The 16,446-nt window shown below is 37.1% G+C and overlaps 2 protein-coding genes across 3 annotated transcripts; one reads left to right on the top strand and one right to left on the bottom strand.

Moving 5' to 3' along the window:
* LOC133706949 (zinc finger protein CONSTANS) lies at positions 1–2,167 on the top strand. Of its 2 annotated transcripts, none has more exons than XM_062132497.1 (4): positions 1–856; positions 952–1,104; positions 1,230–1,358; positions 1,724–2,167. In XM_062132497.1, exons 1-4 carry the CDS (start codon positions 236–238, stop codon positions 1,838–1,840), a joined length of 1,020 nt encoding a protein of 339 aa, XP_061988481.1. In that variant the 5' UTR covers positions 1–235; the 3' UTR covers positions 1,841–2,167. The 2 variants fall into 2 exon arrangements, with proteins under 2 accessions (XP_061988481.1, XP_061988482.1); XM_062132498.1 differs by having other exon boundaries at positions 1,230–1,302; positions 1,724–1,841.
* A 6,363-nt stretch (positions 2,168–8,530) lies between these two features.
* On the bottom strand, positions 8,531–14,892 carry LOC133745113 (general transcription and DNA repair factor IIH helicase subunit XPB1). The gene is made up of 20 exons (XM_062173106.1): positions 14,798–14,892; positions 14,651–14,697; positions 14,498–14,570; positions 14,238–14,400; positions 13,937–14,159; positions 13,800–13,856; positions 13,447–13,590; positions 13,058–13,138; positions 12,856–12,943; positions 12,229–12,566; positions 12,049–12,124; positions 11,759–11,952; positions 10,902–11,065; positions 10,745–10,817; positions 10,371–10,484; positions 9,886–9,966; positions 9,751–9,810; positions 9,541–9,624; positions 8,926–9,068; positions 8,531–8,815 (listed from the first exon to the last, which is right to left on the bottom strand). Exons 1-20 carry the CDS (start codon positions 14,805–14,807, stop codon positions 8,722–8,724), a joined length of 2,307 nt encoding a protein of 768 aa, XP_062029090.1. The 5' UTR covers positions 14,808–14,892; the 3' UTR covers positions 8,531–8,721.
* Between the last annotated feature and the right edge of the window lie 1,554 nt (positions 14,893–16,446).

The raw sequence follows: 16,446 nt of genomic DNA, 5'->3' as shown, positions 1-16,446 counted from the left end.
TGTTTGAAAATCTCTTTTGTGTGAGAGAGAGACGAGAAATGGCTTTCTTTGTCTTGTTGCTCAGTAGTTCCAGAGGCCCTGTCTAAATTTGTCAGTGTTCTTTGTCCGCTTCACAACAGAAGACGCACAAATACAAAAGCAGAACACTTCATTCTACAACACTTCCTAACTTTCCTGGTCTGTTTCCTTTTGGGGTTCCAATTTCAGATAATAGAGAAAGCAATTTGGGTCTGCAATGTCTTCTGATCTCTTTGTTGACGATGCCTCCTTGTACCGCCATTCCTATGAAACAGACCTCTTGTCTGACCCCTTCTCTCCTTTCTCAGACTCAGCTCTTGACATCCTTCAAGCAATCTCTGACCACCGAAACGTACAAAACCCAGTTGAGGATCAGCCTCATTCTTTTGAGCAAAGCTCCCCAAATCCTGTTTCTTCTTCACCCCCAAGTTATCAATCGGGAAGTTTGAGCCTTTACCAAGCAACCCATCTGGGCCCTCTTGAAAATGGTCCCAGTTTGGGAGATGCCTTGGGAAATTTCTCAGCTTTGGACATTTTAGGGGAGGTGAAAACTGAGCAATGTCATGTGGGTTTTGACCAGAATGCTCATAATTACAACACCCAACACGCTTTTTCTCCTCACAGTTACAGTGGTGGTGCTGAAAATGTGGCCAAATTTATGCAGAGGAGCTATAGCAGCAACTCCTTTGACGGAAAGCCTGGCTTTGTTTTCCAACCTCGCTTCGATTCTCTCATGGAATCCCCAAATTTTCAGAACCAAGCAGCCTCCTTGAGCTCACCTGAGAGCAGCTACTTGACAAGTCAAATGAGAAGGGTTTCCAGCACTGGAGATTTACAAGTCAGTCTCACAATTCACAATTTTACTTCTCTCCTCTGTGTTTACTCTGTTTCGTTTCACCAAATACTAACAACATCCACTGTTTCGTTTTTCAGAATTTCAAAACTGCTCGTAATCCTCGAGAGAGCTCGGCCATGGAGGAAGCTGGGAGCTTCAAGATGGGGAAGTACAGTGCAGAGGAGAGAAAAGAGAGGATTTCAAAGTACAGAGCTAAGAGATCACAGAGAAACTTCAACAAGACTATCAAGGTATGCTTTTTTCCAAGAACTGATTTTTCCTCAGTAACCAAAAACCCCATTTTTTTTTTTTCATCATAGTTTTATTACGTGTTGGATTCTGAAAGTGGGTGATTATTTTCTGTATACTTGGATAGTATGCATGCCGAAAGACACTAGCAGACAACCGTCCACGCATACGTGGAAGATTTGCGCGAAATGATGAAACTGGTGAGATCCTCAAACCTGCATGTTCAACCAGAGAAGAGGACGAAGATGATCTCTGGGTAATTTAATTTGGCTTCTCCACATTTCAGTAATTCTCTCACGTTTCATCAACCTTATAATGTAACGTACGAAACGGTTATGTTGCGAAACTGTCAATTTGACTTGACCAGAATACATATGATAATTAATTTAGATCGACAGTTTCAGAACATAATATATTGGACTGTCAGCATAAAATATTTCTTTATTGATCTTTTATACTCTATGGCCGACAGTACAATAAATCATCACGTCATTCACGTGAACTCTCTAGTCAAGTCAAATTGACAGTTTCACCACATAACATATTGTACTGTCGGCCATATATAGTATTTCTTCATCAATCTTTTAAATTATAGCTTAACTTTTGGTGCTGTTTTTGCAGATTGAAGGGTTGAATGTAGAAGAGGAATTAGGGGATGGGACAGTAAGAGGAGGACAGCAGTGTATGAACAACAACTTTGGACCTCCGCAGTTCCAGTACTATGGCTATTATCATTGAGCAATTACTAGAAAAGCTTTTCCAGAAAGGATGAGCTTCCTTTTAGGATAGTATTATTAGTTCCGGAGCACAACATGACTAAGAAGCCTTTCTGGGTAAAGCAGAGAGAATCAAAGGGTTTCCTTTTGTTTTCCTTTTATGTTTAATGAAATAAGGCACCTACTGTTGAGCTTAAAGCTACAGTAGGGTAGTTCAGTAGTTGTAGCTGGTAGAAGTTAGTCACTAATAGGGTTTTCTCTTAACTAGTTCTGACCTCCTCTGTATATGTAGTCAATAATAAGAAAATGTTATATTCAAAATCAAAATGGTTGTTCTTCAAGTTGCTATCATACAGTCATATGTATGAACAATCAAAGCATCAACAATTATTTTAGCTCCGCGAAAAATATAAGGCAATTCTATTTGTGATTTGACGTTGTCCTCGAGTGCTTATAATCTATTACTCAATCATTCAAACGAGTACTCATTTCTTTCCCCATACCATTTTTGGCATGTTGGTGGAGACAATTTTTATGAATCTTATAATCCAAATTACCCTAAAGTTCCTACTAATCGGCTAGGATTTCACTGTTTGAGACCACATGGCATAGATGCCTTTTGCCTTTATCCTCAAGAAATTGTCTAAATTAAACAGTCGAGGAAAAGGAGTCTAAATAGCTCTAAAGGTGAATTTTTTTTTTTTTTCCTTTTCATATTCCAGTTCAATTTTACTGGCAGATCTAACAAATTGCTCTTCTATAGAAGAACAGCTCCAGTTCTGCAGCGATTCGTAGCCATGAAATTTGATCCTGTCAAGTTTGAACCAATATTGTACATCAAACTCAACATGTTTCAATAAAACATAGTGGACTTCTAATTCATGTTTACATTAAACCCTAAAAGGCTATTCCTTTATAAAGTGGCTTTTAGTAACATTCTATAAACGCTATATGACTTAATTTGATTGCATGTTGGAAGCAATAGGCTTAGGTTGATAATTATATTGACAACTTGGTCCATATATAACGAATAAGAAAGATGCCTATATATATTCACCTTCATAATGTTCTTAACCCCTACATGCCAATTTACAATTGTCTTCCTGCTGGTAGACTAGTAGAGCACATAATAACCTCGAAGAAATATATAGTAGCCCACCTCAAATGGTCAAATTTTGCACTTGATGTTGCACTGAGTTAATGGTACTGACTTTCTATTATTAATTTACCTCTTTCGGCTGTTGGTAGAATCTTATGGACAACAACATGCTATTCAGATAAAAATATTTAAATTTTTTATTGATCTCTTTAAAAGTAATATTATAAATTTTACATTTATGAGTCTTATACAGTTATATACTATATTAAAAAAGCAAATCTTGGCTCCTTAGTTATTTTGGAATTAGCTTTTTATCTATGTTAGCTGCTGCACCAGACTCCTAAGTGTCTCTCCATTATAACTTTTAGTTATCTCACTCCTAAATGTAGAGAGCAAGATGAGGCTTTCTATTATTTTTGTTAATTTAAAATATTTACTTTTTTAATTATTTAAATTATATTATTATAAATTTAAAACTAGCTAAAATAAAAATAACTTATGATAGTCAAAATAACTTTGTAACTACTTTGGCAAAATGTAACTAGACAAGGATGTTGATTTCTTAATTAGTCTTGTTCTATTATAGGTAATTAGAGTAGGACTTTCATATTCCAATCAAAGATCCAGTCAAAAGAATTTCCCAGTACTATATTAATTAATTTGTCGTTTATGTTTCAACCCTTTTTAGTGTAGTCAAGTCATTAACCACTAAGACATATGCAAAAATTACTTTCAGGTGTTTTTGTAGAGTGAAGCAGGCACAGCTCTTCTGCAGAGTCCAGCAAATCATCACCCACAAACTATTTTACAATTTACACAATATAAAATTCTCCCCTATCGGTAGGAAGAGAATAAAATGATGTTGAATCCTCCCTTCTAATTGGGTAATGGCACTTCTCTGATTGATATAGTTAAATATGCTAATCTTATATAGTGATCATTCTGAATTTGGATTGAAATGTGGTAGAAGGCTAAAAATAAATTGGAATTAAAGAATCTATTAGTGTGAATGGTACTAGCAGTCGGACCTATATATGTAAAAGCAAAGTTTGTAAGAGCAACTCCAACAGTTTTCCTATAATTTCTGTATTATAGGGAAGCAAAATTTAAAGTTTTAGCCTCTTTTTCTTCTCCAACTCCAACAGATTCCCTATTTTACAACAATCTCTAAAATCTCCATATTTTTCCTTAAAATTTTAGAGTTTGCTGTAAATATAGGGAATTTAGTTTTCTCTTTCCTCACTTTCCCTAAAATAGGGATAGTTATAGGGAATCTGTTAGAGCAAAAGAGGCTTATTTTTCCCTAAAATAGAAAAAAATCAAAATATAGGAAATTTGTTGGAGTTGCTCTAAATGAATTAACAGCCTGAGCTACTGAATATACATTTGGAACAGATCCTTCTGATCATGAAACATATTAACACTATCACCTTATAATTTATATATGCAGCTTTTTTTATTTATTCCCAAACATGGAAAAAGAAAATAGATCCTTTTGCCTTTGAATCTGCCAGGCATAAAATGCATGCACTAATTCCATAATTTCATATATAATACAGTATATCTCAGATATAAAAATATATATGATTATGACACATGTAAACCAATCAAGTACTGTCAAGCTGCAGATGACATCTGCTATAGCTTGGTAGCACTGCAAGCCCACAAAGGGAACCTAATATATAAGTCCATACCTGAGAGAACCCATATCTTTTAACTTCCAATTAATCTTTGGAATGAATAATCTTGAAGATTTAGCACTAAATAGAAGAAAGATTTCACCAGGAACAGTGTCCTACACGTGTGTGTGTGTGTGTGGAATCATATATCCTGGCATTAGGTGTATTATACAATTAGCAATAGAAAGAGATGCTTTGATCATAAAGGATTAAAGGGCATATATCAAAATTATAATGATTTTCCAAAGTCATAGCTAGCCCTCATCAAGCTTGGCATCTTCTTCAATCTTCTACTATCATGACACCTTTCTTTATGGAAAAAGATGAACATTATACCAGTGAAAGAACCTGAGAAAGATCAAGGACCTTAGTTTTTCAATTTCAAGTACTACTCAGATTGACAGCCTATATATAATAGATCACTAATCAGAAATGCTCACAGAAACCAGAAAAGAACAATGAGCATCTGAAAAAGTCATAAAAGGAGATAGAAATTAAGACCGAATCTCTTCAATCCACAAAGGCTATCATTCTGAAATATTAGCTATATAGCTATGTAGTTGATGATCATTCTGCAAAACCCATTTTCCTGCTGTGTTAAATATGTGCACGAGAGAAATGAGAAAGTGAGACAACTCACTTAATGGGGAGAGCAGTAAAGAAAAGTATGCTTATAAAACTTGATCATAAGAACAACTAATGATTCCAAACACACACTTTTTGACCATCACAATATAACAAGAGAATTCATATTTTAGGCTGCTTCAGTTCAATATCCTATCATTACACTGCTATATATAGATTCATAGGAGTGATTAAATAGTTTGTGTAATACCTTATGGGCTCGTTAGTTTTGGTGGATTTAGGAGTTTATGACTTAAAATTAACATAATAAAGAAACTTATGAAATATAACATTGACAAATATGTTACCCCACCCATTTGTCCACCTAGGGTTCAATGGTTGTTTAACATGGTGTTAAAACTCTAATTACAAAATGTTCCAAGTTTTAAACAAATGATTTGCATCTTTAGGAGCTAATTTTTCAAACCTAGTTTGGAACAAATGATCATGCATGCCTCATAGATTCTACGTGCAAAATGGACATGTGTAATAACTTGATGTACAATATTGATTAATTCCTCTGCAAATTAAGATTTCGAGTCTAGTTATTGTCAATTATTCTAAAAAATATTCTAGAATGAACTCCTCGGAAAAGAAGAGAATATGTCGACAGAATGATGATCGGAAAAGTTGCTGATCTCTCTTGGTGGTCCTAGAAAAGGGTCCTTGCTGGGACACGGAAAATTCCATGTTCAGGGAAACTTTACTAGTGATTTCTCTTGCAATGATTGAACAGAGAAACCATATAATACTAGGTAGGTGCACGAATGGTATATCATCATTAAGTGGACCGACTTTAGTTTTTTTTTTTTTATAACAAAAAGGGGGAGACTTTAGTTATAAACTACTGCCCATCTAGCAGACAAGAAAGACAGAGCCCTTATTTAATTAATTATATGTCACTACTGGTGAATCTTTTGGTCATGTTCGTGGCATGGAAAAATAGATACCAAAACAAGTGAAATTCTTGCATAGTCCGATCTTCTTTTTCGAAACTGCCTCTGGTTTTTAATGTGAAATACCCAAAATACCTCCCTGTTTGGGCACTAATTGGGCAGCCCCACTGCCACGTGTTGCGGGTGCCGTACGCAAGTCTCTCTCCCAAAACAAAGGTGTTAGTTATACCATTAGTCCCTCAATTTTTGTTCAATTATCACATAGGCTCTTCGATTTGTTTTTGATTTTATTATGTCTACATGTTAGCGTAGAGCGGTGGAGTTAACTTACACAGTGATAGACTTGCCTCGACAGTTAGAGCTTCCAATCCAAAACCAAGTTAAAAGGGCTAAAAGCCTAAAACAATCATTATATGCTAAGCAAGTAAGCAAGGCTATGAATTTCCTATGTGGACTCCCTCTAGACTAGAATTGTTAGTTAGTAAAAGATTGAACCCAAAACCAAATTAATAAGTAAAGCAAGGCCATCAATTCCTGTGGACTGGGAAGACCTCCAGACCAGAATAGTTAGGAAATTAGTTGAAGTGTTAAATGTAAGTTTAGTATCTACCAGTCAGAGGCCTTTCAAACCCCAAATCCATTACAAAATGACTGATCTCTGAGTCATTTGACTAAACCATAGAGGGTTTTCCTATCATATTCTGTGTATTTAACTATCCACTTTATTCATAACATTCTTATGAATTGTGGACTAAGTAGTCCTCCTTTACTGCACATAATTGTTATATTCTTCTTGTCTCCACTACTTGAGATTAGGAGTGATGTCCATTTCAAGCCAAAAAAAAAAGTGTAGTAGGAATTGGCTTTGTCCAAGTATTACTAGTTTAGTATGATTTCTTTGTACCCAATAGCTCTCTCTGGCACCTGAAGTAATTGTGAGGGCAATGATGAGCAGTGTTGGGAATTTTGATCTTTGGCTTAGGTGAAGTGAATCTTTGCCCCGATAGTGCTAGCCTGCTAGGAGAGTGTGGGTTTTCCTTTGCTTCTTCAAGTAAGCAAGTGTCAATTTATATTTGTATAAGCAAAAGTGAAGAATGTCCCAAAAAGCAGTCAAATAGCTAGCCTAGCTAGGTCTTTCGAGACCAGAAAAAAGAATCTCTCCAACGTGAGTGTGAAGAATCCATAAAGGCATCCATCAGCTCTTACTGATCTCTCACCAACTTCCTGATGTTGACAGTCGGTCAGGTTATGTCCGCACACAAGCATAAAGTGAGTCAATAATTTATATCAAGCTAACTAAACACCCTCATTCACGAGAGTACTATCTAGCACTGTAGCACATGAAGAGGCTTACACATGTATACACTATAAGAGTAAGTTCACCGGTTGGGTCATCAGGTCACCCACTATTCACTGTTTTTTAGTGTTTATTTTCATCATCTAGATCACCGGCACAGTTTCCAAACTGACCTGGGTCACCAGGTCAGTTTGCAGGTCACGAAAGTGACCCAGAAAGTGATTTTGGTGACCTATGTCAGTTTGGAAACTGTTCCTGTGACTCAGAAGGTGAACAAGAAAATCACAGTAGCTATACTCAGAGGATTTCCAAGGATTACCATATCAAGTGGTACCCTCCTTCGGAAAATTTTGTTAAACTAAACTTTGATGGATCAGTTAAGAATGGTACCTAAGGCTGTCATTGGTTTTGTTATTCGTAATTCTGATGCTAATCCTATTGTGGCTGCCTGTAGGGTTATTGGATCGACAAACAGTTTAATAGCTGAGGCAACAGCGTTAAGGGAAGGCTTACACACTGCATATTTGCAAAATCTGCGTCAGATAATTGTGGAAGGCGATTCCAAAACGTTAATTGATTGTATTATGGGAACTGCTACTGTGCCATGGCAATTCAAGCACAAGATAATAATAAAGGATATTCAACAGACTGTACTATTTAGACATGTATTTAGAGAAGCTAATTTTGTAGCTGATCATTTAGCTAATTTGGCTTATAATCATCATAACCCTCGAATTTGATTTTCTTGTTCATCCCTTTCCGTGTGCCCAGCGTTCCATTTGAATCAGCTTGGCGAGGGTGTTGTTAGATGATTTTCTTCTGTTTTGTAATTACTTTCTGTCATCAAAAAAAAAAAAAAAAGGACAACAAGAAAATTGAGACGTCGGCTCCAATTCAGAAGACAGCATCTAACCCCAGCTTCCAAGTAACTGTTGCCCACTTGCCCTTTTGTACGCAGCAAACCCTTAAATGGGATGCAAAATGCGTAAGCGTGTTGTTAAAGCATGAAAATCCTCCTCGGTGGAAACTTCCACATTTAAGCCACAGACCAGGAACACTTCATCACTCGCTTGAGTTTTCTTCATCAATTAAATATCTCAGAACCATTACTGCAGAATTTGAAAGATCTGAACCATGGGGAATTCATATCTTCAAAGTATATACAAGTACAGCAACACTTTCGATATTTGAAAGCTGCAAATGTTTTTGGCTTCTGAGAAACATACAGAGCGCTTGCTCATTTTTAAAGTAAGCCGAAACATCAACCTCAAATTTTCAAAATCGTTAATTTCTTCATCCTGTATGTGCTCAGGCAAAGCGCTTTTTAAACAAATGATGTCTCTTGGCCGGATCCTTGGGCTTACTCTTCATCTGTCCTTTGCCATTTTTGTTTTTCCCAGTACTGCAAAGTAGGAGATGATTTAGGATAACAGAGAAACAATAAAGATAAAATATACTTCCTTTATGTCCCTCTACAAGTAAAGAACACGAGGTAGAAAAAATTGGGCATACCTATATTCCATGTAAACCATCCCATTGGCACCCGACATCGCACTCATGGATCCAGAGAAACGACGTGATTTAAGAAGGGCAATGTCATCCACATCTTCATCTAGTTGCTCTAAGCCAACAGCATCGTCACCAGCAGTTAACACCTGGAAGCATTAAACAAGTCAGAAAATCTAAAAAATGACTTCCATAATGCCAATTTTCCTGCACGATTTTGACACCATGGCCTCTGATAGGAAAGAAATCCAAGACTGCTTTCACTTCTATTCTTAGATGTCTCTATATTATTTACTAACTTCCCTCGCCCCATTTCTGGAAGAAGAGTGAACGAGATGTGGATATACATAAGGAGAGTAAAGTGAGTGTAACAAATATGGAAGAAGAAAGTCGCCTATTCAATGCATTAAAAACTTAAGACCTGTTTGGGAACAGTGCTTCCTGAAGAGGATTCACTGGGGAGGAGGGGGTGTGCAATTTCAATCCCAAAAAAAAGAAAACACCACTACAAAAACGGCTTTTAAAGAAACGATCCCCCAGAGACATTGAAGATAAGTTTACTAGCATTGCTGAAAAAGAATCAGCTTTACGTAAAAAACTTCAAGAGGGAAAGACAGAGACCTTTGTGAGTAGGTGCAATTGCTCATCAAGACGGTGGTAGCTCAAATCAGCTCCTGAATCAGGTGGAGGCAAGCTTGTAATAACCTGTCAATAGAGGTTTATTGGTAGCAATTAGACAACTGTAGATATCCGAGACAGGTATAGTGCTTTGGAGGCACAGCAAACAAAACTTAGGGCGGAAAAAAAAAAAAAAAAATCAAACTGATGTACCTTAAAACTATACCCTTGATCAATCAAAAACTGTTGTCGTTTAGTTGAATAGTACATCTCCTGTATTCAGATGGATGACTGAATCAATATCAAAATTAAAAAGTTCTTAATGAAACTAAGAGAATAAATGCATACCTGTGTATCAGTTGACACGAGAGAATAAAAGAATGCATTATACTCCTCTTTACCTCCTGCCATCCGATCCCGAAGTTTACCCTGTTGATCCAATCAAAATGTTAACAACACATGAGAGTACAACATCTAATAATTATACCCAATACATTAATCTCATTTCAAAATGCATTAATAAAGAAAAAATCAATGTCAGGTCATCCACTAAAAGCTACGCCAGGTGTACGTCATATTAACTGCGGAAAAACTAGAGTACAAAACCTAGCAATAGACACCGCCAATTTTTATAACACATTCCAGATCCACCCAATATCAAAAGAAAGCTATGATGCATATTTCAAAAATGAACATGAATACATGCCTGCCCCAAGAATATGACATGCTAATAGCAATGCTGGCCAATAAAAATTGTAATTGATTCCATCATAATCCCAATATCAGAAGGAAGCAAGGACTACATCCATATGAATATCAGCATGAAAACAAACCTTGGCCCTCAGAATACGACCAAGACGCTGTGCTTCTTGACGTCTTGAACCAGCATGTGATGATATCTGAATTATCACATTTGCCTCAGGAATGTCAATAGAATTATCTCCCACCTGAAATTAACATAGCATGAAGTCATGAATCATACATTATGAGATTAGGTCTTCAGCCTCGCATAATAATTTCATAATATAAGAGCATAAAGTTTCCACTTGTCAATGATATCAACAATATATGATTAATTCCAGTTATCAAAAGTAGACTGTAAATCATTTCAAAGACTTCAAATCATGTGCAACAATTTAAAGTTTTGAGGATTTCCAGATATTATCAAAGATAAAAAAAGACAAGGATGACCACATCAACTAAGTACCTTTGACAAGAATACAGTATTTACGTCCCGACTTGTTTTGAAGGCTTCTAAGATCTTTGTCCTCTCAACATGGCTGAAATTACAAAACCAATGGGCATTAGATTAACACAGCAGAAGCAAAAGCTCTTAACCGATATGAACTATGTCCATGAACAACCTGGTAGCTCCATAGATCATAGGTTTCCGAAGTTTCATTGCATACTCCGTGAGAGCAAAGAGATTGTCAGCAAAGACGATAATTTTATCACCACGTTGCTGTTCATGAAACCGTATAAGAAACTCACAAGCCCTAAACTTATTCGGATTCATCACATAAAGTGCCTGAAAAAGAAAGAGGACGTTAAATCTTTGAGAAGGAAAATTAGGAAAGTGCACACAGGTTAAACATACAGATGTTATCTACATAGATAGTAGTTAAGAAAAGGAAGATAAAAGCATTGGGCAACAGCAACAAAACATCCTCAAGTATACAAATGTTTTGAGCCACGGGGTGCACAGGGGAAAACACCCCAAACCATAAGGTAGTAAGCTATAATTATTCTCCTTATAAGTGAGGAGCTGTGAGTTCAAGTCCTGACCAAAGTTGTTTTAGGGTGAATGGGTCCACTTCTCCTCATCAATCAATTCCTTTCTTGAAATTTATTAAAATGGATAGTGGACTACTGTAACTTTTTGATTTTGCCAATAAGGATCTGATTTGAATTTGAAGTCTGACTAGCTATAAGAGTGAAGACCCACGTTATGGTAACTTTCAATTTCAAAGCCTATAAAAATGGACAAAGTTGCACCATACCAAAACGGCGGAAAATTTGTTGAAAGAAGGAAGGCAACACCCTTGGATTTTCTCTCACATGAAATTCTTTTTTCACTTAATGAACTCAGTTTCCTATTAACCGAAAATTAAATGGAGTCACATAAGCATGTACACAGCTCTTCACTCATACGGACATAATACCATCCTTGGAGATAATATGCTCATACATCAAGATGAGTACATTTTCAGAATGGACAAACCTGCTTTTTCTTGGAGTTCTCTTTCTTCAAATATTCTGCAAAGAACTCCTTCGTCATTGGACACCATACTTCAGCACACTGTACATTTGCAATAAATCCACCTTTTACCAAATCCAGCCAGTTTGCTTCATACAATTTGGGACCAATTAGGAAATTCAGATCTGTGATCCTCTCATCCTCTCTCACAAGCGTGGCTGCAAGTGTATTGATCAATAATTTAGGACTTAGAAACACTAAAAGATCAAGGCTAAATGTAGGCAATGGCTCAAAGCCTATATTATCAGACTCACCGGTCAGTCCAAGCTTGCAGTGTGATTTGGTAATGGCGATAACCTTTCGAAACATCTGAGCAGGAACAACGTGCACCTAATAAAAAGGAGAACTTGATCAGTATCCTCTGATGCATTCAGCATATGAGATGTACATAATCTTACCAGTAAAGAATCCAGTTCATAAAATCATATAATTACCTCATCCATGAGAAGCAATCCCCATTCTCTATTTCTTATTTCTTCAATAATCTTTTCAGATTCTTCGGACCTCTTGCCACCAAACGCAACCATGTTATATGTTGTCACAACCACCCCAGCATTTCCGCGGAATCTTTCTTTGCTATCAGATGTGAAACGACAAATGTGTTCATCTCGAATGGTTGACCACAATTTAAACTGAAAAGCCCATTGATCAACAGAAACAGCATTTGTTGCTAGACAAAGGCAGCTCTTTTTTATTCGGGAGGCTGCAGAAACACCAACTAGAGATTTTCCAGCACCACAAGGTAACACAATAATGCCAGATCGTGCTCTCCCTGCATTATTGAATTATAAAGTTGAAGAAAAAAAAAATCCAATTAAAGCCAAAAGGTTTCGGAAAAGAAAGCAACGAAAAGCACAGAAAAGTTACTTTAACTACTTAGGAACTTATGGTAGAACTTCATACTGGTTATGCACAGTTCTTAGAATAAAAATAAAGATAAAATCTTCAAATGGAACAAAGTTATTCATAATGTAATCGTTCCACAAATCCCAATAAAATTTGAAAGAGTTTAGAAATTTCAGTGATTAATCATGTATGACAAGTTTACAAGTAAACCATACCATTTCCAAACATTTTACTCAAGCTCTTCTCTTGATATGGTCGTGGTTGCGCTTGAGGCTTGAGTTCCATATCAAGATCAGGGTTAACCTGAAGTGACAAAAGAGCAATACGATGATTAGAGTGAGAAGGAAAAAGAAAGCAACTCCTAGATGATGATTGCTTTATATACTGATTAATGATTTTAGGGTAAGGGTAACTCACCGTATCATTTCTGAAGTCATACTCCTCCAACATGGGATAGTTCAAAGCGTTTGGCAAACAACGTTCTTTTACTTTCTCAACCTGACGAACAATAGAAATAATATGCAAATTAAGAACTTTCTGATATGAAAAGCTTCTTTTGTTTACATGAAGAAAAAAAAAGATTTATGAATGATTTATTATCCCATAGGATCACAGAGTATGCATAATCAAGAGCTTCAGATTTCAGGAAGACAGAATTTTTGTGTGAGTGTGTGTGTGTGTGTGTGTGTGGGGGGGGGGGGGGGGGGGGTGTGTGTGTGTGATAGTGTGATTCGGACACCACGCATGATCCAGGGATACATAAGCTAATAATGGGAAAACAGGCTTCCGTGTTAATAACAAGCTACCTGTGAAGGATCAATTTCAAATGCGTGAGTTTCTTTTTCTTCAGCCGCAGCTGCCAATTCTGCTTCATTTAGCAAACCACTGGAATCGGCTGCAATTTCGCCCAAGGTTTTGCTAATTGTAAATCCACCATTTCCATTAGCACCCTATAAAAGAACTCATGAATGTCAAAACATGTGTCCATGTGGAGGAAACCTAGAGATATACAATTTAATAAATAGTTATCTGATCTAAAATAGAATGAAGAAGTTTAAAGATGGGATACAATACAACATGCCTAAACTCCCAATAAAATGAAAAACAGTACTAACACACAATGATAACTACACATTCTGAGTTGATCCAAGGGACAGACCTCAGGAATAATCCTTGATTTGGATATAACGTCATCCCTGAGCAATTTCTTCAATACCTGAAAACCATCCAACAACAATTTAGTAATCCAAAATATCTGTATCCATAACCAATAACTGAAAACGGTAAAAGGCTAACCTCTGGGAATGGGGATTCAACATAATACCGATTCTTCTTCAGCACAAGCTTCACTTTGCCGTAATTAGCCGTAGAACCGTGTATGAAATCAATCATTTCTTTGGGGAGCTTGGTCTTTGACAGCTTATCCAAAACCGAAATGATAGTTTGCGTTTCCAGACCAACAGACACCGCCGCATACAAGGAATGCGGGGTCAAGTTGTACTCGTGCATTGACTCTGGCCTACAACCAAACTCCAATTCATCACACACTCAAAAATTTCAACTACATTATTGCATTTACACTCGAAAAACTAGCTACCTGCAAACCGGCTCCGCAATGGCGATGAGAAAATCATAGGCTTGCTTGTACAAAGCTGAGAACGTCTCGAGAAATATTCTACCATCGGCGCAGGCCCACAAAGGCCGATTCATGTGGTCAGGTTTCAATTCCAGCTTAGTAAAATCCCTCTTTTTAACTTCACCTTCAATCAAAAGCATCATTCACAAGTTCAGCCACATTGATTGAAACCCTAATTTTGCAAAACCCTATCACAAACTCAAACCAATAAAAACTCATACCGTCGCCGCGAACGTCATCGTCGAGCTCTTCGCCGCCGACGTAGGCTTCGTAGTCCTCCACAGGGATGCTTTCCTGCACAAAAGGCTTGGTATGAAGAAAACTACATCGCGGTAAAAGTAATCGGAAGATCGTGGTTACTATATGAAGCAAACCTTGGCCGACGATTTGTGCTTTTTACTGGGTCGGTGGGATTTCTCACCTGAAAGAATGAAAGATATGATTAGCGACGGTAATTTTGAAAGGGGAAGAGGTGAAAAGTGAAAAAAAAAAAAAATGTGTTGGAGGTTGGTGAATAATACCATGTCCCATTGTGGTTGCAGATTTGATTTGAATTTCTGTGTTCGTTGAGTTATGGGTGTTTGGGGTTTTGGGGACGATGATGATTTTTCTGGTTTGATTTCGAGGGAGAGGTTCTATATATAGGCTGCGCCGGTTATATGGCATGTGCGGGGCACGTGGTTGTGTCTCCGAAACTTATTCGGACGGAGATTTCTTCCATTTTTTAGTTTTAGACATTTTGTAATTTTTCTTTTTCTTTTTCTTTTTAGAGATTAAAGGGTTTGCTCCGTCTGTAATTAATCATCATGTTGAACAATGATGCATATGTCAAATTCATGGATCCATATACGATTTCATTTTCATTTCAAACAAAAAAAAAATACGGTTTCATTTTTCACATTTGATTATTATGTTTTATATCTAAAATTGTGTACTTTGACACCGAGTATGTATATTATAGGAGTGCTAATTACTTTAATTTTAAGTATTCCATTTTGTCATGGAGTGTATAGTTCTTGTTCTTCTCAAATATACTTCTTTTTTTTTTTTATGACCTTGTTCTTCTCAAAGTTTTTACTTGAGGTTAAGGCACTTTCACATAAAAGAGATATTGACCTGATTTAGGCAATGAGAAAAAAAGCAAGCCTATAGGAGCTGACCGCCAAATATATATATAGAGGCCCGATCATAGGCGGACATCCTCAACTGATGTCAAAGTGCAGATGTCGCTCATGGAGGCTCGGGGTGGCGACGATGACAGCTCTGGTTCTGTCCTCGGAGACCAGGGACACCCTGGACGTGATCGCTATCAAGTTGAGGGCCAATGTGATCAGAGTCGGAGATTTGCGCCGGAAGTTCAACAAAAACTCCGAGCAAGCCAATTTCGACTTCGAACTCGTCACTAAGGAGTCCACCGACAAACCAATTTCGACTTCGATCACGTCCGGGGGGTCCCTGGTCTCCAAGGACATAACCAGAGCCACCATCGTCGTCACCTCGAGCCTCCGTGAGCGGCGTCCACACTTTTGGATCAATTGCGGACGTCCGCTTCTGATCCTCTCTCTCTATATATATATATATATATATATATATATATATATATATTAAATGTTTGGAGCCCAACCTAACTGGAAGGTTTGACCATACGCCTGATTCCATTTATTAAACTAGAAATATGCAAAGAGAGAGACATAAAAATTGTACCCCATGAAACAGAAGAAACATTACAATAATCTTTGTAGAGAACATTATGAATAATAGCAGGAGTTTCATCTAACAAAACATTATTAACATAACACAAACTAGCAATGTGAGCAAGCCTATATATCACACCATTTGTTTCACTGTAAACATGCTTAGTCTAATTGATTTAAAAGTAGTCATATAGTCTTTAAAATCACCTAAAATTCGACTTACGTACCTCTGAGAAATTTTTCTCCCCACTTTAGAGTGCAGCAATCAGAAGGGCAGAGTCACTTTTAACATTAATTTCTGAGCAGCATTGGTGAATACAAGAAGAAGATCAGCTCTACATATCTCCGCTTCCATATTAAGAGTTGAGCGTGCATGCACAAAAGGTATAACAATAGCCCCAATACTCGTACCCAAATCATCTATGACCACTACACCAATACCCCCACAGCCACTATCAGCTCTAAAAGCCCCATCA

This window comes from Rosa rugosa, chromosome 4 (genome assembly GCF_958449725.1).
Source record: "Rosa rugosa chromosome 4, drRosRugo1.1, whole genome shotgun sequence".
In the NCBI taxonomy this organism is placed as follows: domain Eukaryota; kingdom Viridiplantae; phylum Streptophyta; class Magnoliopsida; order Rosales; family Rosaceae; genus Rosa; species Rosa rugosa.
Note: the sequence above shows the minus strand (reverse complement) of the source record. Positions and strands in the feature narration are given on the sequence as shown.